General features: G+C 46.9%; 1 protein-coding gene across 1 annotated transcript in view; it reads right to left on the reverse strand.

The window, feature by feature from the left end:
- The window catches only part of LOC147707490 (CD109 antigen-like), a 911,073-nt gene that overhangs the window by 198,217 nt on the left and 688,725 nt on the right, over window positions 1-24,131 (reverse strand). Inside the window, exons 23-24 of the mRNA XM_086926507.1 lie at window positions 22,073-22,249; window positions 8,050-8,131 (exon numbers count right to left, since the gene is read on the reverse strand). Coding sequence (XP_086782633.1) covers window positions 8,050-8,131; window positions 22,073-22,249 — 259 coding nt within the window. The remainder of the gene's footprint in view (window positions 1-8,049; window positions 8,132-22,072; window positions 22,250-24,131) is intronic.

The following is a 24,131-nucleotide window of genomic DNA, read 5'->3' on the forward strand; positions in this document are numbered from 1 at the left end:
CACCGAGGAGCGAGGCGCCCGACAACTGTCTACCCTCCCAGGAGCGAACGAGTGCCACGCAATCACCACACAGGCAGAGTCCACCGACACCTGTTGCCGAGTCCCCACCGGCGGCCGACGACCCTCAACCACCCGCCCGACATTGACCAGGCCGGACAGGACTAAGCCGGCACAAGGAAAGCGGACTCCCCATCGGACGCCGATGTCTGGCGGGACTAGGGCGCGGACCGGCACTGGGGGCGCGAGGCCTAAAGGCGAAATGAATAAAACCGGCAAAACAGCGGACCAGGACCAAACTGCAGCGAAACTCGACACCATGCTAGCAGCCATGGAGCGGCTGGAAGAATCAATTCAGCTCACACGCACCTCCCTGGCCACTAAGATCGACAGTGTGGCCATAGACCTCACGCATCTCCGCGCCGACCACAAAAAGCTCGCTGACCGCACCTCGACGCTGGAGGGCACCGTGAGAGAGCTCCAACCCCAAGCCAGTCAGACACATACCCACATACAGGACTTGCTGAACCGAGTGGAGTTCCTAGAAGACCGGGCCGAGGATGCAGAAGGCAGGGCGCGGAGGAACAATGTACGCCTGGTCGGCGTTCCGGAGAAATGGGAAGGGAGAAAACCGGAGGAACACATGGAAAAATGGCTAACATCCATCCTGCCTGAGGGCTCACTCTCGCCTCAATTCGTGGTGGAGCGCGCCCACAGAGTGCCGACCACACCCCTGGCAACAGGCTCCAACCCAAGACCCATGCTCCTCCGTATCCTGAATTACAGAGACCGGGACTCCATACTGAGAGAAACGCGCAAACTTGGAGAGGTGAGAATCGAAAACGCCAAAGTAATGTTCTTCCCGGACTACACCATACAAGTACAGAGGCAGAGACAATCCTTTCTAGCGGCGAAGAAACGCCTGCGCCAGCAGGGCCTGCAGTACTCCTTACTATTCCCCGCGAAACTCAGAGTGATAGCCGGAGAGAAAACCTATTTCTTTACAGACCCAGATGAAGTGGAAGCATGGCTGGACAGTGGCACAGACACAGCCCCCAGGACCCCGGCAGCCAACACGAATGGACGCCAATCTGGCGGGAATAGGAGACGAAGGCGCCCGAAGCAGCGGACGCAGGGGCGCATGAACGGGCCAAGGAAGGTGTCTCCCCCTGCTGACGCTACGCAGCAAGAAAAATAAGAAGCCCTCCGACTTGTGCGGGAACTCAGCCACTCCCCAGCGCCCAGCGACCCAACTGGCAGCGGCACACAAGACCTCCCAAGCGACGACGAAGCAATCTACGGAATGTCAGACTCTCCTGTGACAGATCCTGGACCGGATGTCACCCCCCAAACGTCGGAATACATCGGCTAACTGTCTCCCAGAACATATCTACCAAGACTCCCACAAGAGCACTCGAAGGGCCATCCGCGAGGAGATCGCGGACCCAGACTGAATACACCTGGCCCGACGGGACCTCTGGAAAACCGAGAGCCACGACTTGCCCTGGTGATGACCCAACGGACGCTGAGCGGCCAGCCCCCCACTCCTGTGGCCAGCCATCCTGCTGCACGCTCATCAAGACACGTAATGTATGGCATTGAATGTTGATTTTACACTTATAACTCTTAAGGTTGAGGCTGCCTTAAGCCTCCACATACCCCCCGGGAAGGGGAGCAACCCCTATACGATGACTCTACAAACACTTAACCAGCTGCTACTGCTAGCACTGCACGGCCGCCCCCAGAACTGAACTAAACTTTGTTACTCTCCTTGAGAGCATGGACGGGAGCACGTTTGCCCACCGACCTTTTGGTATTTCGCATGTTTGCGATGTTCATTGGCTAACTGTTCTATTGGCCAAGTTAACTGCCTGTTTCCCCCCTTCACAATACTGCAATGGCGTGCGGGCCAAGCAACATTCCTCACGAACTGCGGGCGGGCGGGGGGTGGGGCGGGGAGGCCACTCTGGGGAGACCGTAAATGCAAAGCAATGTCTGTGATCAATATATGCACATGGAATGTGAGAGGGATGCACACACCGTCCAGACGGTATCAAATATTCTCATACCTCAAACGCCACAACGTACACATTGCTCTCTTACAGGAGACGCACCTCTGTGCGAAGGAAGTCACTACCTTACGCCGCAGATGGCGTGGTCACCTATATGCCACACACCACTCTTCCTACGCTAGGGGGGCACTGGTATGGATACGCCCGGGCACCCCATGGATAATGCAGGACACCTTGGTGGACCCCGGGGGGAGATATGTAGCGGCCAGGGGCAAGATAGACGGGAACCCAATAGTACTAGCCTCGATATATGCACCCAACACAGGGATACAGGATTTCTTAACACAACTGTCCAACACCCTGGCGCCATGGCATGGCATACAGTGGATACTGGGCGGGGACTATAACTGCACGCTGGACCCTTCCCTAGACCGCTCCCGTCCTCCACTCCCTAATTCCCCAGCTCTCCATGCAGCGCGAGCCCTCCTAGACTGGTCCGTGCAATGGGACCTACAAGACGCATGGCGCAGCCACAACCCAGACGCCAGGGCCTACTCCTTCCACTCGGGGGCACACGACCTGCATGTACGCCTAGATAGGTACATGGTATCTAGGGACCTACTGCCGGCGATAAGAGACACGCAATACATGGGCCGCACGCATTCGGACCATAATCCACACCTCATGACACTCGCCTGGGAACAGCCGAGACCGCCAATCCCCACCTGGCGACTACAACCAGACCTCTTGCTTGACGACACATTCAGAACCTCGATAGGGGCACAAACAGCACAGCACTTCGAAGATAACAACAACACTGCCTCCACACCCCAGCTAGAGTGGGACGCGTTCAAAGTGGTCCTGAGAGGGCTATGCCTCGGCACCCGAGCACACACCCGCCGACAGCTGGAAGCAGACCTGAAACGGCTAGAAAGGGATTTGCTGCACAAGGAACAGGAGGCGGCGGGAGGGGACGATACAGAGCTGCTTGAGGCTAGGACGGAACACGACAGACTGATAGGCAGATTAAAACAAGTCAATTTCACTGCACACTTGGCGCGCACACACCGCTACGGCGACAAGCCGGGCAAATTACTGGCCTGGCTGATAAGGCGAGAAGACCGCTCCGCCCCAGTAACGGCCATAAGCCCTACTGCAGACACCGTAGTATATACCCAGGCGGGCATACATGCAGCCTTCGTGGCACATTACAAGACACTATACCAGTCACAAATGGCCAATCCGCAACCAGACATCCAGGCATACCTGGAGGAACTCACACTCCCCGCCCCGACTGACAGCCAGCGAGATGAACTCGGAGCACCGTTGGTAGCGGAGGAATTACGTGAGGCCATATTTGCCCTCTCTAACGGGAAGGCCCCTGGCCCGGACGGACTGCCTGCAGAATACTACAAAGCATATTCTGACATCCTCATTCCCGAACTGCTCAGAACATATTCGGCAGCTCTAGACGATTCATCCTTACCAGCATCCATGAACGAAGCCATACTGGTATCGCTTCTCAAACCAAACAGGGAAGGGACGCTCCTTGGGTCGTATAGGCCGTTAGCCCTGCTCAACACGGACTACAAAATCCTGGCATCAGCATTGGCTCGCAGACTAGCGGCCCTGGTACCGGCCCTGGTACACAAGGACCAGAATGGGTTTGTCCCAACGAGATGCACCTCCCAGAATATCCGGAGGCTGTTCCGGGTGCAGGAATACGCAGCTCAGACGTGGCCAAGATCGGGCTGCCTGGTGCTGGACCTGGAGAAGGCGTTCGACTCTGTCGAATGGCCCTATTTATCGGCAGTGCTACGTAAGTTTGACCTGGGTGATGACTTTCTAGAACTGGTGGGCCTGCTATATGGGAAGCCTGAGGTGAGAGTGCGCACTGGGAAACTGATCTCAGAGTCCATAAAGGTCAGAAGAGGCACCAGACAAGGTTGCCCACTTTCCCCATTACTATTTTCCCTGGCGATCGAACCACTGGCTGAACGGCTGCGCGCCAGCGGAGCACGGTGGGGCATCCCGCTAGCAGACGGCACGCATGTCGTGTCACTATACGCAGACGACTTACTCTTGTATATCAAAGACCTGGATAATGTGCCGCCGGAACTGTCGGACATCTTCCGCACGTTCGAGTTGATGTCAGGCCTCAAAGTTAACTGGGCCAAGTCAGGGGCATATTCGTTTACCCCCGACGCTCCGGACCCGGTACTCCACATCAATAATGAACGACTGCCTTGGTACCAAACCATGTTCAAGTACCTGGGCATTCACATATACAGGACGCCCCCAGACATACTGGACGGCAACCTGACACGGGCCATAATGTCTGTTCGAACACAGGTCGCCTTCTGGAAAACTCTCCCCATTAATGTGCCAAGCAGGGTAACCTTAACGAAAATGATAATACTCCCCAGGCTCCTGTATTACTTTGCCAACCTCCCACTCTATATCCCTGTCCGCATATTCAGGGAACTGGAGTCCATGCTCAGAGATCTGATCTGGAACACCGGCAGGCCAAGAGTAGCACTGACGAAACTCTACAACCCGGTCACCGAAGGCGGCGCAGCGGTCCCGAACCTAGAGCTCTATTATCTAGCAGCACAGGTGCAATGGGCGGTAGCCTGGATTTCAGGCAGGAATCTCGAGGACACGGCTACGGCCACAGACATCCTTTCCCCACTGCAGGTACATACCCTATTCCACCCACTGACGAGCCCGAGGAAACACTCGCAACTACATGTGGCTGTAGCAACGAAATGTTACGACAGATGCTTACGCCTCACTAGAACCACCATACCGTACGCGCCAGCGTTGCCACTCCTGGGTACCCCCAAGGCCACGTCAGTAGTGACAGAGGCGGCACTGGCACAGTGGACACGCGCAGGCATAGAAACAATGACAGATTTGTACGCGGATGGCGCTTTACTTTCCTTCGAGGCATTGACTGCTGACACGGGGCTACCCGCGGGACAATTCCTGCAACATGCCTCAATACTGCGGACACTCACGCAGAAATGGGGGAACATAGCTGACGAACCGCCCACACACCAGCTAGTGCAGTGCATGCACGTGATGGGCAACGGGACGCATGTGGTGCACTGGCTGACGCAGGCGCTACTCTCGCACACTCAAAACACATTGCAACCTCTCCGGGACAAATGGGCGGTGGACAGAGGGAAGGCGTGGACGGACAAGGAGTGGGCAGCGATACTCTCGGGGCCCCGCAACATCCCCCGCAATGCACGCTTCAAACAGATCCAATTTTATGTCCTACACCGCGCATATCTAGCCCCGGACAAGATAAACTCGTATTTCCCGGGCACGGGAGCCAAATGCCCGAGATGTGACACGGAGGGAGCAGATCTCCTCCACATGCTGTGGCAATGCCCCCAGCTTCAGACATACTGGCACTCGATACTAACACTACTGAAGCGATGCACAGCGATGCCGATCCCATTTTCGTGGGAGGCGTGCCTCCTGGGCCTCTTCCATAGGACCAAACTAAACAGGGTTCCTTCCCGCTTCTGGGACCTTGGCCTCATCACGGCCAAAAGGCTCATTACGAAGCATTGGAAGCGGGCGACACCACCAGCGGCGGAACACTGGCGCGCTTCACTGGACAACTGGGCGAAAGCGGAAAGCATATCATTACATAATGAGGAGACGGCGGGATTGCGTAAATACCCCATAGCGGCGCTCTGGGACGATATGATCCGCTCCTTCCACAATGGACCCCAGGCACCAGGCACTCCTGAGAGACAGATACCCCCAGATGGGGAACATAGCGATGACCAACACACTCCAGGCGCCGCAGACGACAGGCATAACGCCCATACACCTGACCCCTAGGCACCCCCTCTTCTTCCCCCCCTCGGCCACGCTGACACGCCAGGATTACTGCCACCCTCCTGCATCGCCAGCATAGCTTCCGAACATGCAAGTACAGACACGAATCTGCTGAAGCACCATTACCGGGTCCTCCCCCCCTTTCTCCTCGGCCCCCCCCTACCGTAGGCCCCACCAACTGTTGCACCGCACACCGCACGACTCCAAGTTTGATACCCCTTTCCCGTTACGCTTTTATTGAAGTTGCTTGATTGGCAGGATTCAATAACTAAGACAGCATGATCACGCACTGTTTGAACGTTGCCTCCCCCAGCGAAATGTTGTGATATATTCTGCGATCTAATCCATGATCTATGTATGCATTACTTTGACTATTGAATCTTCATACATCGAGACTCAGTATGGCATATGCTTGTATTTTTTTTCTCCTTTGCACTGAATAAAAGATATATTTAAAAAAAAAAAATAATATAACTAGCGTTGTTCTATGGGAAAGCCAGCCTTAGCAAGTCAAAAAAGGACTTTGGAAATTTTTCACTGCCAGGACATGTAAACATGTACACTTGTCCTGCTTTTTAAATACCATGCACCCTGCCCTGTGGCTTATATGAGGGGTGATATGCAAGTATTACAAAACACAGTATAGACCTGCCAAAATATGTCTTTTGCCAGGTATAATATGCAGTTTTGAAAATTGCCTGCAGGGGCCGGACTGAAGAAAAGCTTTACCTTGTTACATTAGTGGTGGCACGATAGATGCTGTAGTTCACTAGTCACATTTAACTTACATGCCCTGGTTACCATATTCTAGGGATTTATAGTCCAGTTAAATGCAGCAATTAGTATTCTAACCAATTCAACATGTTGTTAGTGGTCAGAGCACATGCACAGGGGCCTTGTTAGCAGGGTCCCAGTGTACAGTATGTAAAAAACAAAAGTATTATTTCACACACATATGGGTGATCTTGCAAAAAGAGGCATTTTCTTAGGTCATTTCAAATCATGAGAGATAGACTTCCTCAAGGTACACATCTTCCAACGTCACAAAGCAAGAACAGAGGGAAACCTTGGTTTGTTTTACCTTCAGAGGGGAATGTGACCCATAACAATATGTTTTTTATTGCATATGCAGATTTATTTGAAGTAACCCTTTTCGCCCAGGTTACATCAACCTTCACTGATAAGAACAAGAGTGGTAGGTTAAATGGACAGATGGTATGGCAGTCCTATGCCAATTATGTGACTGCAAAACAAACATGCAAAACAGTTTCTGGTTCATTTGGGATCCTACATCAGGCGTGTTATAATGCACATCAGATGAGGCACAGATGTAGTTCTGGAATACTCTCTACAGGTCTTCAACCTGTTCGAAGATACAAATGCTCTTAGTTTGGTTCTCTGAGCTACAAAGTGCATGAGCAGCTCACTTCCTCCAAGAGACATCATGCAGCTCTTAATCTGCTGGGTATTGCTGTGGATCTTCATGACTTGAGTTTCCTTCTCTGAATGTGGCAGTAAAGCACCTCATTTTTTAAAGTACCAGCCACATGGCTTCAGTTCATTGCATCCATCTGCTGCCATCAGTATTTAGCATGAACACATCATAAAATCCAGGTCTGATGTCACTGACCCAGAGCTGCCTGTACCCTCAAGCTGTGAGATATCCACACATTTGAAGGGATCTGTTAAACAGAAATCGATAGGTAAACTCTGCCGCAACTTTTGATACTGCTGTAGGATCCCGTTTCTATCCTTTATAAATACCATCTTCTATGATCCACAGAGTCTACCCTGGTAGAGTTGCTGTTTCTTAGACAGCTCTTCTACGAGGGTGGCTGCAGGAAATACACTTTTCCAGGCTGAAGCCGTCATGGGTTGTGCATTACTCTGTCAGCACAATTAAACATTCCAAAGATGCTAATCTGGAGCAAAACAGTCCCAAATTATATTTTAAGGTGCGAAAATAGTATACAGCATGATAAGCAGTGTTCACAGAAAGTACATTTTTAAAAGTACATCCAGTGTACATTGTACTAGTGTGCGAACTTGGATGTGTTCAGAAATCACTGTGCAAATAAATATATAAATAAATGTTTAATGAAGTAGGTGTTATGGAAATTACACCAATAACATAATCTGCATTTAATGTCAGACAAAACCATAGGTTGTTGATAACACCTACCATGTGCTTCCAGAAAGGTCCGAGGCTCCAAATGCACTGAAAGAACCATCATCTCTTTGGAAGAGAAGCTCTCTTTGGTAACCTAATTAGAGAAAACAAGCAGGTAAAATGTCTAACCTCCATGGAATATAATGTTTGACTGGAAGGCATTATAATAAACAAGACAGAACATGTTCCTTTTTAACGGATTTATAGTACTCTTATTTCAACCATGTTAGAACTGTCCTAAGCTTCCAGAAACTTGGAGAGTGAGAAAGTTTGTAAGAGAATTGAGCCTTTTTTGTTGACCTAAAATTAGACTACCTGTTTATTCGAATGGGCGTTCGTATGGCACAAACCTAATGAGAGATCAACACATCAACGAACAATGGCAAGAGACCAGAGATCCAATGTAAGATCATTTACAAGAGGTAAATGCTTGTGGGGGGTGATTCATATAATGCAGAAAGATAGTGAACTCTGAAGTGTTGAGTAAAGAGCTCTTTCTGAATTACAAGAGGGTTGGTGCAGTTCTCATTTTGACTTGGATATTGTTTCGGATCCTCGGAGTATAAATTAAGATATAAAAAAAATCAGAAGAGGTAGGTAGAAGCATTTTGCTTGAGAAGCACTCTGCTTCCAATACATAACATGGGGGTGATCACAAGGCGTGCGCCCACACCATTCTCTGTTGATTAGAGTCTCTTCATTAAATTACAGTGATCCCTCTGTGACCACTTTCCAAAGTGTTATGTTTTCATCACTGGCGTACTTGCGGTCAGTTGCATCATCAGTCCTTTTCTCGACCAGGAGGTTGAGTCTCTGCCCTGAGATACATGATGGGATCTGTGCAAGGCAAGTTAATTAAAGTTGCTTACTGTCCCCTGGAGATAGTACTTTTAACTGTCAACAGAAACATAAAAAGGGGAGCAGTTGAAAGGTTAAAAATTAGAGGTATGTGAAATGGACCATTATGTCATCCTACACATTTTTTAATTGATCAAAAATAAGGGGTGGACATGTTCAGCCAACTTGCGACCGTAAGGGTCGGCAGCTTTCTTCAGGACCAAAACATCTCTCAGTTCCCAACTATCCCTAGAGGAACAAATTGTCCCCCTGGTGCTCGGCATTTTAGTGCTTTTTGCGGATTCATCTGGGGTTATTTTATGGTGTTCCCTTGTCAGCCATTGGTGCTCTATTAATTTGTATGTTGTCCCTACTCCGCCATCTAGAGTAGGACTCGGATGTGTCCAAGTTGTTTTTCTTCAAAGAAGTTTTTCGAGTCGCAAGGTATTGGGACTTCTCCTCTTGTTGAAAATACGCAAGGTCATCAACTCCATTGTTATATTGTTTTCCCGCACGGCAGGTGAGGCTGAAGGTGAAGCAAAGTGATTTATAGAAAGAGATGTCCAAGCAAGAGAGAGTATTAGGAAAATAGCATTTACTGAACAGCCACAGGCATCCAGGGAGATGGTTGACCTCATGAGAATCGGGAGATGGGTGACCTCATGAGAATCTACAGCATTACAAGCCATAAACAGATGCTTACAGGGTAAGTAACATTTTCTGTTTTAGGCATGTGTGGCTATAGATACACTTGCTGTGCATAGACTGTAAGCAGTTCTCCCCACAAATGCGATTGCTAGCCTGTGGGTGTTGCAGAGAATTGAAGCATCTTACAGGGTACTGCATTGACAATGCTGGCTTGTTGACCGGACGACACATCCACACAGTAGTGTTTTTTGAAGCTGTGGCTCATGTAACTGGCATACAAATGTTAGTTATGGGAATCTTTCCCAGGAAGACCATAGAGGCCCCCTTCTTTCATGAAGAGTGGGCTCTAAGAGGATTAGGCAAAGCTCTTTTGGCTTTTGCGAAGCATGCTTGGATACATTTGACTATCCATCTGGCTATGACTGATTTAGATAGAGCCTTCCGTTTATGGAGTTCGGAAAAAGCAACAAAGAGTTGCTGCATCTTTCTAAAAGATTTTGTTCTGTCTATTAAGTATATGAGGGCTTGTTTTCTATCTACAGTACGGAGACCCCATTGCACAACTGAGTCAGGTTGAGGAAAGAAAATGGAAGATCAATGGACTGATTCGATTAAAACAAAGAGACCACTTTTGGATGGAATTTAGGGTTGGTGCGGCAGACAACCCTATCGCTGTGTTCTTGAAAGAAAGGTGCTTCCAGTGTTAATGCCTGGAGCTCACTAACAAGCCAGAGTGAAGTGATGGCAACAAGAAAAGCCACCTTCCAGGAGAGATATTGGAGAGGGCAGGAGTGGAGGGGCTTAAAAGGTGGGCCCATAATTCTTGTGAGAACAGTGTTGAGAATCCACGCTGGGGCAGGGGGACCCGAGGTGGGATCTATCTCTTGAGGCGTTCCATGAAAGCCTTAATGACTGGTATTCTGAAGAGGGAGATGTGTTGCCTGTTCTGAAGATCTGCAGCCACTGCTGCTACGTGAATATTAATTGAAGTGAAGGGTAGACCATACATCTGCAGGTGATGCAGATAACAGACTATATCCTGGACCCTGGGTGTTAAAGTGTCGATTTGTTTGGAATGACAATAATGGACAAAATAATAATTCCATTTGTTAAGTGCCTGGTTACACCCAACGATGTGTCCCCATGCTAGGATAAATACCCCCATAGGAGTAGAAAGGAAAGCCTTTACCTAGACTAAGGGGAAATGGGATGATGAGAAAAACATACAGATAATCCTAAACTAGGGATGAAATAGTCAGGTTTTTAGTCCTTTGCAAAAGTTGCTTTGAATAGTGTCAGTGGTAAAGTGTTTCAGTTTTTGGCTGACCGATAGCCAAAAGATCGATCTCCCATCCTGGCTCTTCGGATTTTGGGCACCTTGACCAGGTGGGCTCCCGCAGATCTGAGATTGCGGGCAGGAGTGTAAAAGGTTATCATTGAGCGGAGGTTACTAGGGTATCTATATTCTACAGAATTCTGTGACAACAGCACATAGCTTTGTGGATAATCCTCTTTTTCACTGGCACCAGTGAAGAGTAGACACAGCTTTAGTAGTGGATTTTCTTCTAGGAAGGTTCAAAACCAATCGTGCAGCAGCATTTTGAATACGTTGCAGATTACTGAGGCTTTTTTTTGGAGACTCCTAGATGGAGAATGTTAACATAGTCTATCTGAGATGTGACAAGAGCGTGTACAGGTGTTTTTCTGGCCGCAATAGGTAGTAAATCTAAGAGTTATCTTTAAGAGTCCAGAAAGCATTTTCTGGCCACCTTCCTGATTTGACTCTCAAACGAGAGTTTGATATCAAACCATACTCCCAGATTTTATGTTTCCTCCTTATGGGCAGGAGTTTGCCCCAGGCTGATGACCAAATTGAAGGTGTTTTCCCAACTAGCATTACTTCGGTTTTATTGCCGTCAAGTTTAGGGAAATTGTTGGACATCCATGAGGCGAGCTCCCCTAGACAAGTGGAGAACTGATTAGCTACTGTGCCCGTGTTCTGAGATAGAGTGACAATAAGTTGTTTGTCATCTGCTTATGATACAATGGTTACATTGTATTTTTCTATAATTTCTGCAAACAGGCCAATATAAAGATTGAATAAAGTGGGGCTCAGTATAGAGCTCTGAGGGACCCCCTGCCTGAGAGGGATGCTTTTTAATGTATGCGGTGCTAAGCGACTTGAAAGCTGGAAGTGAGGAGGAAAGAGGTCAACCAACGAAGAGCTGGGCCCCTAACCCCACAAAGCCTTAGTCTTTGAAGAAGTATGTATTCTGATATGATATTGAATGCCATGCTTAAGCCCAACAGGACCATTGTTGCAGTATATCCTGTCAGCACATTTCCTCAAGGTGTCCGTTGCGAGGAGTAGGGCTGACTCCGTTGAGTAGGAGGCTCTAAAACCAGATTGTGAAGGGTGAAATAGATTATTTAGATTGATATGATTTACAAGTTGATTATTCACCACTTTCTCCGCAATAAGTGTTAAACTTAGTCCACTTCCTTTGGGTGATCATCTGATTAGGTTTAAAGAAAAGGGTGGGGAGGACTGCAGAAAGGTGTAGAAAAGGCCACCAAGTGGTGGCCTGATCAGGGAACTATTAGCGGGGTGTCCACTTCAATCTCTGGAAAGTTCGTAAATATCGGGTCTAGGATGCCCTAGTTGGTGGGTGGGGGTGTTCACTTTATGAGTTAAATTTATAGTTATAACTTCCTTACATGGAGATTGGGCTTCTAATATTGGAGTTATTTTCAAAGTGCAAACTAAGGTCACCTAAGATTTTCAGTTTATTATGGCGAAGTATCGGCTGGACAATATTCTCAGGGATACTGTGCCACAGGTCCTGATGGGCGATAGATCAAGAAGCCCACTAAAGAGTAGTCTTCTACTGTGGCAAGGGTGAAAAAGATGGCCTCACAGTTTTCAATGTTAACTCCATTTTATGGTGCATTTTAGGGACAGTATGTAGATTATTGCTTCTTTTAAGAGGGCGGTCCTGATTTAGTATTCTGTAGCCTTGTGGTAAGATAACTAAAATGTTGGGAATTGAAGACTCATAAAGCCAGGTTTCTGTCTGGAACATGGCATCAGGCTGTTTTTCCATGAGAATTTCGTTTTTGTGTTAAAACAGTGATTGGCAGTTATTTAGCTAAGACTGTACTTTGCGCTTGCTAGTGGGCGTCAGCTTTATGTGTTCCGGGTTGTAGTTACAATGAGTACAGTTAAGTGAGTCGGCATCTACAATTAGATTGTGCAAGCATGCTTCAGGGGTCTTCGGAACTAGGTCTCGGAGTTGGTTAGCGGAGTATGTTAAGGTTTGACAGGCAGTAGAACTGGCAGGGGTCCTGGCACCTGGCCCCGGCTGGACGCAGACAGGCGCAGACGGGCTTGCCTTTGGTGCACCTTGGACCGCCCAAAGGCATTTCCATTTGTAAGGTAATAGGCTTGTGTAGTATTCCTGCATACTTAGCTTTTGTCAGGATGCTCATACATTCAGGTGGTAGAGGAAGGTACACAAATTCTAGGACCTGAGGAAGTAGATGACTCTATTAAGTGACCTGGGTGCCTGGTTTCTCCATGGTTCTGCCTGCGAAAGTCTGGCCTGTTGGAGGACCTCTCGTGCAGAACCACCAAGAGTTCCAGCAGAGCCATGAACCAGGACTGGTGGGCCCAAGTGGGAATCACAAACGGAAGGAGTAGGAGAAACGGAAAAGCATAGTGAAGTAGTGTGGCTCACTGGTTAGAGGCGGCAGACCCGAGAGCAGAGGACGGCCCGGGACCAGGGTTCGATTCCCGGCGCGGCAGGTTTCTGGACCAGGGTCAGCGGACTCGATAATTCTCTCACATCGGTGCCCACTCTGATCAGCGATCACACTCGGCAACTCTGGGCATTAGCTTGCCTCATCTTCACTAACGGCCCCACCAGACTGCCGGGGATGCCTGGTTTCACCCTGGAGATACCCATTAAGGGACCATCTCTCAGGGAAGCCAGGAAGGGTTTCGCAGCGGTCGAAGCGCCTTGGGACCCTCCGGGTAAGTAGTGCGCTATATAAATGCCTATACATACATACATACATACATAGGCAAATATCCCGGACCAGTTCATCCATAGTGCGATGCCCATGCAGTTGTGGGTGTGGGCGCCTGGAGGCAAAGCTTGGGCATTTGGCATTTTTTGCAGTGGCGAAGAGGTAACAACATCATTGGAAGTAAAGGAGGAGGACTTCCGGGTGGAGTTCCCACTTGTGGACTTGTAGCTGCATCCTGCTGAGGAGGTTGGCAAAGTAATTGTCCACTCCCGTACTCTGCCAACAGGTGTATCTTGTGGCAGAGAGGCCACCACCAAATACTCTGGGTGAGCAGAGAGAGCTGGGAAGATTAAGTATCACCCTTTTTCCTGAAGGTAGTACATGGCCTTCATGTTGTAGGTCCAAATGAGGATAACCTTGCTGGTCATTCGGGGCAAAAAAAACTTCTGTGCTAGGTGGACGGCTAAGGGTACCATGTAGTTGATGTGGGGAACGGAATGTCTGGGTTCTTTTGGTCTCAGACAGTCAGGTCCTTTGAGTATGCTGACCACCCTGTAAGGGAGGCACTTGTGATGGTCATTTATGGAACTGGGTCGAGAAACAGGTTGTTGGTGTTCAATCAGTGTAGAGAGCCAAGTGTGCGGCCATCGATCAACATAAGATTGTCCCAATGACCTTCAGCGTTAGGCCATCAGTGCACTAAGCACTCCTGCAATGGACACATATGTAACCAGACTGTCCTGACCGTAACCTGTCGATCAGTTTGGAACAGAAGAAGAAAGTGCCTGGAAGGACTGGATTCACTGAGGGTTTGTTTAGGCTTTGCCTATTTCAGAGTTGAGGACTGCCTGTAGGGAAGGTTGGACCTGGAAAGGTGGGATGTGGGATTTGGTCACATTAATCATAAACCCTAGTTTGTGCACAAGGTTTATTGTGATCTGCGTGCATTTGCAACACTGTTTTGGAGTGGTGCTCTTACTCAGTCAATCAATCCAGGTAGGGTAAGACGTGGATGCCCTGTCTGTGCATGTGATTGGCCACAACTGCGAGGCATTAATGAACACTCGAAGTGTGGTAATAACCACCAAGGGAAGCACCTTGAACTGGCAATGTTTTCTGCTAGCCACAAGCCTGAAGCAGCGGTGATGCACCAGGTGGATTGCTTTGTGGAAGTAGGCATCTGTCAGGTCAAGAGCGCCATGAAGTCTCCTTGCTGTAACAGCTGAACAACATCCCGAAGAGTGGCCATGTGTAAGTGCTCTGATAGGATGTCTTCGTTGGGAGGACTGAGGTCTAGAATGAGGTGCAGGGCACCTTTCTTTTTGGGAATTAGGTAGTAAAGCGAGTAGACTCATGTGCCCTGCAGATGGTATGGGCCGAGATCTATGGCCCCTCCGAAGAGGAGAGCTGAAACCTCTACTTTGAGCAGACATTGGTGTTCTGGGCAGAGCCTGTGTTTATGGGATGGTATATTGGAAGGTGTGAAAGCAAGATCCAGACAATTACCATGTTGGATAATATCGAACTCCCACTGATCGGATGTGATATTCTGCCAGGTGGGGATGAAACTTTGTAGACACCTCCTGACAGGAGTTGTGTGAATAGTGGGAAGAGAAGGCAAGTCAGGGCTTAGTCGTTGTGGCGGCCCAGTTACGGCTCCACCTTTGCTGCCCTCAAATATTATGGCATGCCCTCTTTTTTGTGATCATCTGGGAAGTATTGGAGGAATCCTGCCATTTCATGCCCGTTGGCGTGGTCATAATGCAAGAGCAAACCAATGGGATTGGCGATACACCAATCATTAGCTGCCTGCTCTGCAACTCTTTTGCACGCGGCATCAATTCATTTACTCTCCTTACCCAGTGGAGGGCTGTCACTGGTGCCCTGAGAGTTGCGAGCATACAAGCGGTGTGTACCCAAATGTAGATGGGGTACATTTTATCTACCTGAGGAGTGATAACCCTAGCTTTGACTGGGTCCTGGAAGTTGTCAGGAGCTGTGCGTTGTATGCCCTTGAGCAAAGGCAGATATTGGGTAGAGCGGTGGCTGTTTGAGAGGATCTCAAAAAGGGAATCCTCTTCTATGGGGTCGACATGCATATCAACCTTGTGGTATGAGGCTGCCCTGGTTACCAACTCCTGTTGATTTTGAGTCAATGTGAGGGAACAGGTGGGCTGGGTACAAGTCAGGATGAGTGTCTCCTGGAATGTCCACATCCTTTAAATCCGAGGCATCTTCCTGGGGGGTGTTTCTTGAGTATCCCCCTGCATTCCTCTAAAGTGTATATGAGAGGTGGTCGGATGGTGAGTCAGGCGGTGACAGGGAACACTGTGGTCTAGGTGGAGAAGGGGTGGCTGAATGTCCGGCATGGGGCTGGGAGCATTGTCTGCCTTTTTTCTGTGTTTTGCTGGAATAGGGACATTGAGGACTTCTTCAAAGCTCAGCTGGAATTTGAGGGGCTTGTGGAGCATTCACTGGTGGGCAGGTGAGGATCCAGCCTGTGTGTGCATGTAACAAGAGATGCTGAAGCTGAGTGTTGATTTCGTCCTGTTGATTCTGCAGGATCGGTTTTACTGTAGTCGGCGCAGAGGGCTTCAGAGCCAACACAGGAGTCTTTGGGGCTGGTGCCGATTTCAGCTTTGATTTCAAGAGTTTTTGCTCCAATGGCGGATCAGCACCATTGCTGAAACAGGTTATGCAGACTTCGGTGGTCTTCCGCGTCAAGCCAAGGCCATCCTTGCCTCCAACGGGGAGGTTCGGTGCCGACCGTGGCCCAAAGGTAGTGGTAGCCGAGAAGAAGAGCTCTGGACGTCCCTTTGCTGAAGGCTGCTTAACAAGTGAGCAGTGTCGAGGGGATGGGAAAGGGCTGTCTCCCTAAGAACCAATTGGGCCGGAGAAATGTCCTCAATCTCCAACTCGGAGCCAGAGTTGGGGTCGGGCGAAAATACCTCCTCATCAACTGCAAATGGCTGCACATGTTGTACCCCCTTAGGGTTCTGGATGTCAAAGAGGTCTGGGGTGTCTTTTCCACTCCTACGCCACATCTCGAGGTGATGGGCCCTATGGTCGGAGAGGAGTTTCTTGAAAAAGAAAGGAGTGGCAGGAGTTGCAGGCAGCCGTTTGCTGATGGAGATCATCCAGGGGTATTTCACATGACTTTGAGCACAGTATCTGAAGGGCGTCCATTCCATCAAAGTTGAGGCATTCTTGAAAAGTCAGAGGAGACAAGACGGGGTAAGTCCCAAAGGGCAAGACCCCTCATGGGGCTGAGGATGACCAAGGAGTCACTCAGGATGATGAACGCATATGTCGACCCAAGATGGTAGTAGTAGGAACGTGAACAGAAACAATATCGAAGGTGGGAGAGGAACCTGTGAAGCCAGAGAAGATCACTGCAATGGTGTTGATCCAGAGCACAGGAGCACATGTCCAAACCTGACGGCAGAAAGAAAACAATCTACCAATGGAATCGATCCCCATATACATTGCCAACAAGAGGGAAAGTTACAATACATTATGACTTGGAGGACACATCTGGGCCCAACACTAGATGGCAAGAGTATGCACAACAAGTTTAGCTATCTACAGCCACATGCCTGAAACATAGTTTTCTCCTCTGTGGCTATTTCCTCCCCCATCTTTTTCAATAATTATGTGAGATGCCTGACTAACTCTTGCATCTGGTGCCACATAGCCCTATCAGAGTGGAAAATGAGGCAGGCAGAGTTGGCTATCCTCCAGTGGGTGGCAGGCCCTTTTACTGTTACCACCCTCGCCTTAACGGGCTACGTGAAGGGGGATGATTTGAGCATAGAAGGTTCTCTTGGACTTATGGTTTCCACAGGAAATTGTTTTCGTCATGGAGGATATGCATATCTACTTTGTGGAAATAGACCGCCCTTTAATTCACCTCGTGGTATGCTGTGCTGTCATCTGGCGGAGAGGCCCTAACAGGATAGTGATTGAGTGTAGATACCCCGGGGATCAACATCGTAGTTGTCCCATGAGTCATCTGTGGGCATTAGGCGGAGTAGTGCCTCGTAAGGATCGGCAAGACCGAATGGGTTCAATTCCTCATAGGAGGAGTGAGAGGACCCCTCTTGTGGTATTATGAGGCATTGGAGGTGGTGACATAGAAAGTGGTGTTAGTGATTTAGGAGTTGGAGAAGGAGGGGCAATATAAGGGCGAGGGCTGGTGCCTCTGTCTTTGTGTTTCTTATGGGAGGGCTCCAAAGCCAGTTGCTCCTCAAAAGTTAGCTTCCTCTTTTAAGGTAAAGTCTATAAAGGTGTTGTTGGGGGAAGCTTTGTCAAGATTTTGCCCATTTGGGGATGAATGAAAAGTCACTTTTGCCTTGAATTTAGCTCCTCCTGAAAACTCTGTAGGATCGGTTGCTCCAAGTCATTGGAGCCCACAGTCAATGAAATCCCCAGTGCCAATGGTGGCTTCGGCACCGATGGTGGTTTTTGAGAAGACAAAGGCCTGGTGGCAGAGGATGGCCTTGATGCCGGCATTGAAGACAGCTTCGCCATTGAAGATGCCCCAGACTTGTGGATGATTTTATAGCTCGACAGTTAGCAAGGTAGATGCCCAAAGTCAAGAGTGAAGTTGGTTCCAAAGCCTTTGGTCCATTTTGACCGGAGCCCAAAGTCAGCAGAGGCCCTGCAGGCAGTGAAGTGCTCGGAAGGCTAGATGCTTGAACCCCTGGAGAACAGTGCCCTGGCTCAGGGTGGATACCTTCCCGGAGGCTTGGTGTGTGAATCAAAGCAAGCCATGATGTACAACCATTGTAGAGATCTTGGGCGATGTCCGGAAGTTGTCGATGTAAGGAGAACCTCTTGGTCTTCTTCCTCCTGGTCTGACCTGCAGGAAAAGGTCACCTCATGACTGGGAGATGGCAGATTGGACAGAAAGCTTGAAGGGCTAGCGTCCTCAACTTCCCCAAGGTACAGCGGGGCTTGTTCTTCAAAGATGTCAGGGGTGTCGCTGGAGACAAGCCACTTCATCTTCTGATATCCCACCTTCTTTCCCATTGATACCAGAGGATATTCTTCCAGCAGAAGGTGAGCCACGCCTGACATGCATTGTTGTTGTGGTCATGGGAGAGGCAGAGTTCAAAAATCTTGTAGTGGTCAGACCACAGATATTGGGCATTGCACTAAAGACAGTATTGGAAAGGACATCCATTCTATCACCATGACTGCTTTCTTTGCTGGGAATTCTTTGAAAACGAGCGGCGCATGGTCCTGAGGAGGGCCAACGGCCCTAACAGTCAGAAGTCAAGTTTAAGGTCTCTTGAGTTTGTCCTCAAGGGATATGTGAATGACTTGTGCCGAGCGTTCTTGCAAAAACATGTCGAAACTCGAAGCCTTTGTAGTGCACCTCCCAACCTGATGGTGAAAAAAAAACAGTCTAGCATGGTGTTGTTGCCCATGTGCATTGCCAACTAAGGGAGTAGTCACAGTGCACCTCCTGTCTGCAAAGACTTTCTTAGAAGAAAAATATCTTGTGAATGCCTGAGCCTGACACTTGATGGCAGGAGTATGCAGAGCAAGTGTATCTACACTAACAGATGTTTCAAACAATATTATGATTTTTGCTATTAAGAGGTAGATCTTTTTGAGCATTGCAAAATATACATTCTGTTGTAAATGGAGCCTGAGTTGATCCAAACTTTGACATAATTTGGTGATTTGAAAATGTGCCTGAGTTCCTTGACTCTACTGTAATTAGAGAAAAGTTATGTGAAATTTGGGAAATACGATGTCTGTGCCTGAATTTCGCATATTAAGTGTTACAGCTTGTCAGAATTTAGAAGGCATTTCCTCCTCACCCCTAGGTTGTCCTAGTCCTTCCATCATGAGTCAGGCCGCATCCTATAGAAAAACACCTCTGTGCCTACCTAAATGCAGAAAAATATATAACTAATGCTTCTCCAGGTGAGCCTATAAATAACCACATGTACCCTGTGTTGTCTCGCTTCTTTGTGAGATAGACACCATGTGCTTCCTACTGATAGGTAGGAGTTTCTAATTATGTTGCAAGAAATGTTTAGGCTTTTCTGATTGATATTTCTTTCTACCATAATTTATGTTGGTATTTGTGTTGGCTTCCGGGACCCCTCGTGGGCTTGCACCCTGTTTTGAGTGTCCAGCCTTGAAGATACCTTTGCTGGAATACAGGTTAGTGTCTTCCACCTTCTTTCTGTCTGGGATGAGAGCGAAGAGTGGGCCACCCACTGAACTCTCCACCGGGCTTGCAACTTGTAGCATATTGACCTGTTTTCCTGTCTCATACGTATGTGCTATTTCTATATTTCAAACTTAGCTGAATAGCAGTGAAGCAGTGAACAGGGTCAAAGGGGATGATACATCCAACATCCAAAATAACCTGGAAACTACAGTGTATAAGAGGGAGTAGCAGCACTCATTCTTTTGAAACCAACACCACGCATAATGAATTCCTAATGAACAAACTAATTATATGGGTATCACAGGACATATCATTGACAGCAGCTCTTCGAGAAACATTTCTATTGCCTCCTCACTCCATCATCTATCTCCCTCCAAACCGAACAGCACTCGGAGTAGAGTATTTCAAAGATCAGTCATTACACTGCTTTTCTCCAGTTTAAATAAACCTCTCTCAAGACTCATCAATTCTTTCAACCTCACATGCTACAATTATGCTGACAATATCTAGAAATTCCTTAAATGGGATAAAGGAAACAACCTCTGGCATTTCGAAATTATATGACTATCCCAAAGTCACAGACTATGGATGATAGAGGGGTTGACTCAAGCAAAGCCTCAAAAACAGAAATCCTGAAATGTGGGTAAAGGAAAAGTACGGCCCATTAAGTGGACTGAAAACTGGGAATGCCAGCAAAAAACTGCTCTGAGGTACGGAATTTAGCAATTATCATCAATTCACCCCTATCCAAGATCCCACAAGTCAAAAGAAATTCAAATAGAAATTGAAGATGTAACATTTGACATGATATATTTGCACACTGATTCGGAGTTGCTTGTAATTTTCTGATCCCTGCACAAACCAATGTTTGCGTAAGGATCAGAATTCCAAGTTGGGTAAAAATTAACACAACCAGTAATTACTAAGTGTGTTTAATACCTCACACTTCGTTACAATTCCGCAAGTTGAACCTGCCAACATTTCTCAAGGTACCAAGTGAACAGTATTTACAATACTATGATGTTGATTTTGGTGCATATCAGGCGTGATGAATAACACCTATACTCAGAATCCAGGACTTGTGGACAGGGCCTGCCTGGGCTCTTAAGAACGGTTCCACTTTATACAGCAGAGGCTGCTTCACTATGGCGAAGGAGAGTCACCCCCCTCCCCCATCAGAAGCCACAAAACCTGGGAAAAAAATGATATTAACACAGGTTTATTGTCCTTTTAATTATAATACAAACGAATCTTGTAGCGGGGCCAGACAATGACAGGCTGGAGGGGGAGTGTTGGGCACTGCTGTCGGTGTGCTTGCCCGTTTGGCCGGCCATCTCAGGATGGCCAAACCGACAAGTGCACTGCGATGTCTCCAACCCGAGCTGAACCCAGGTTGGAGACAGCAGGCACCGGCTCCCACTTTCTCTGGGAGCGCATATCGACGGTGCTCAGGCCAATCCTGTTGCTGATCTCATGCATGAGATCAGCGTCAGGATTGACTACAGAGAAGTCCGAGAGGCTGAGTAGTGAAGCAGAAGAGCACAGAGATTGTGATGCGCAAGCAGAAGGTAAATAGTTGTATTTAATAGTTTTTTTAGCGCCGTCCGTCGTCCCCGCTCCCCGTCACTCTGGCCTGATAGCAGCCGCCAATTTCTTTATACCTCTATTAAGCTAAAGTCATGTGCATTACAGAAGAAGTAACTTATACAACATTACATAAAACAGACCTGGAACTGAATTTTACGACCCATTTTTAAATTCTCCTATTTTACCCAACTACATGTTTGGTGAATGGGGATGAGAAAGGGGGTGATGTGCAATCAGTTTTGAAGAGAATGCTTTGACATATTCTAATACTTCAGCCTGGCACAGTGTCCAGGAACTTTACTTTTCTACAGCAGCAACGTCTCTATATACTCAAAAGGAAATGGCTCCTACAGAGGTGGCAGATTTTAGAGCTGAGGATGTAGCGCAATCTCAGGTTAAGAATAAGAATGCTACCTACATTTCTTACTGGTGGATTACTAAGGTGATAACCATGGAGTTACGTTTCAGCAAACAAGTTTTTAAGTTTTGCATTGTAAAAGCAGCAAACATATATCTCAATTATTAGACAAGACATATGTTAATACAATTATAATTTGCTTTAAGAATCACCAACACATGGAAGGTTTCAGACTTTCAAATTAAAGCAGTAAAAGGAAATCCTAGCATCACACAGTATGCCAGGAATCTGTGAATTTACAGAAATAACTTTTAGACATGATACACCAGACACATCTAAAAACAGGACATGTAAATCAATGAAATACAGTTCAAGAAAATACCTACCTTCTTTCATAAATAGAATAGATTTTTGCTCAATCTCATTGGTCAGCTGATTTGTTTTAGTTAAGTAGTCCAATATATAAATAATGGGAGCAAAATTGATCATATTCTGTTCACCACAGCCATAAGGCATCTGAATTAATCTCTCCAAACCATTAATAGATGGCCCGAGGATATCGCCTATGGGAAAGAAGAAACATTTATTTTTAAGTTTAAAGAGCGATTTATTAAAATCATAAATGGAATACATTCATTGAAATACATATGAATACAACATTAGGGAATTGGAAAATAAAAAGCTTGATCAATTAAAAATAAAATATATTTATAACGGGGTGGGAGAAGGGAGAAGGACTGAAATACACATGAAACCACACTGTATAATGTCCAATTGCAACTACCAAGAAAAAAGTATAAATATCTAATCAACCGACAACAATAGGATAAGAAAAAACATCACAGATAGAAAGGTATTCAAGGGGGTTTAAAGACTTAAATTGCAGGAGAAAGTATAGGAAATAATTTGGCAGAGTTATCTAAAAACTGAGTAATTGGTGACCACAATTCTGCTGTTTCAAAACCAGAAACAAAAGATGCATGCATGCAGTATCTAATGTATAATTATTACAGACTGCATACCGCCATGCTTTTGACGATAACTGCATAAAATCTTTCCTATGCTTAGTGATTTGTTGAAAAGCAACTGCCAATAACAGTCTATTATGTGTACATTAAATGAAACATTAGCCCACACATCTGATACACTTCCTAGGAAAACTTTTAAAATAGAGTAGGGTATATTTAAACAAAATATGGAATTAATCTGATCCCAAACTTGAAGCCAGAAAGTGGAGACATAGGAACAGGTAAAAAGTAAATGTTTAAGGTCAGTATGTTGTGCAAAGCATGTATCTGGAGTATCGGAATGAATTCTTTGAAGAACAGACATTGTAAAAAGTTTATAATAGACAAAGAAATGGTTTGCGTAGTATTGGCTTCACAAGAAGATTTTCTAATCTTGTTCCAAATCTGTTTCAATTTAGAGACAGATATGGTAACTTGAAGATCAGCTTCCCAAGCAAGTTCGATTGGGGATTTAGGACGATCACTAATAGTATGTTGGAGGAGGGAATTTATAGAAGAGGCCTTTGGATTTGTAAGCAGAAGATTGGTCAAATTGATGGAAGACGATGAGTTAAAAAGAGCAGCCGACTGAAAGGAGTCGTATGCCTGAAATATGACACTTTGAAGAGCAGAAATCTATGAACAGAACCAGATGATAAACCAAACAATGCAGAATCCTCTGAGAAAGAAATAAAGGAATCATTTTCATACAATTGTTTGGCCCAAAATAACTCTAAGTTCTCCAAGAGGGGCATTAGGTAGATCTATCATTTAGTTGTATCAAACAATTATGCCAGGTAGGGAAATCCCAAAAGGTTTACAAGTTTATAGGGTGAGGCGGAATGACTTAACTTAGCAATTTAACTGTTTGGCGACTAATCTGAGTACATAATGCGCACGAACTTGATAAATTCAGGAAAAGGAAATGGAAAGATAAACTCTTTTTTTAAATTATTTTTTTTGTCCTCATTCGCCTTTAACCATAGTTAACAGACCGCCTGTTCATACCCCTACTCAACGACCTGATATGACATAGGCTCTTTTGATGGAATCTCTTGGTGCTTTCAGCCTGTAGGGGTATATTTCAAGACCAAAATGTTTTCACTTCCCCTCAAAATAAGAGGATAGGTTTCACTCCATCTTGATCTGTAAAGACCATATGGACTCTTTCGATGACTCGGGGGAGACGCAGCATAGCGCAAGGAGTATCCAAAAGGCATAATCTTCAGATCCGTCCTACATTATAACATAAATAAAATAAGAATAACAAACCATGGATAAAATGTACGGTTATTTCTTAGGTTATTTCCATTGAAACAGCAGGTCCCAATATGCAATCTTTTTTCTGCTACAAGTCCATCTTCAATGTTTCATATAATTAGGTCAACCAATCCGAATGGTTAGGAGAGACAGGGTCCATCCAATGTTTATATATTTG

Source organism: Lissotriton vulgaris, chromosome 6 (genome assembly GCF_964263255.1).
Source record: "Lissotriton vulgaris chromosome 6, aLisVul1.2, whole genome shotgun sequence".
Classification (NCBI taxonomy): Eukaryota; Metazoa; Chordata; class Amphibia; order Caudata; family Salamandridae; genus Lissotriton; species Lissotriton vulgaris.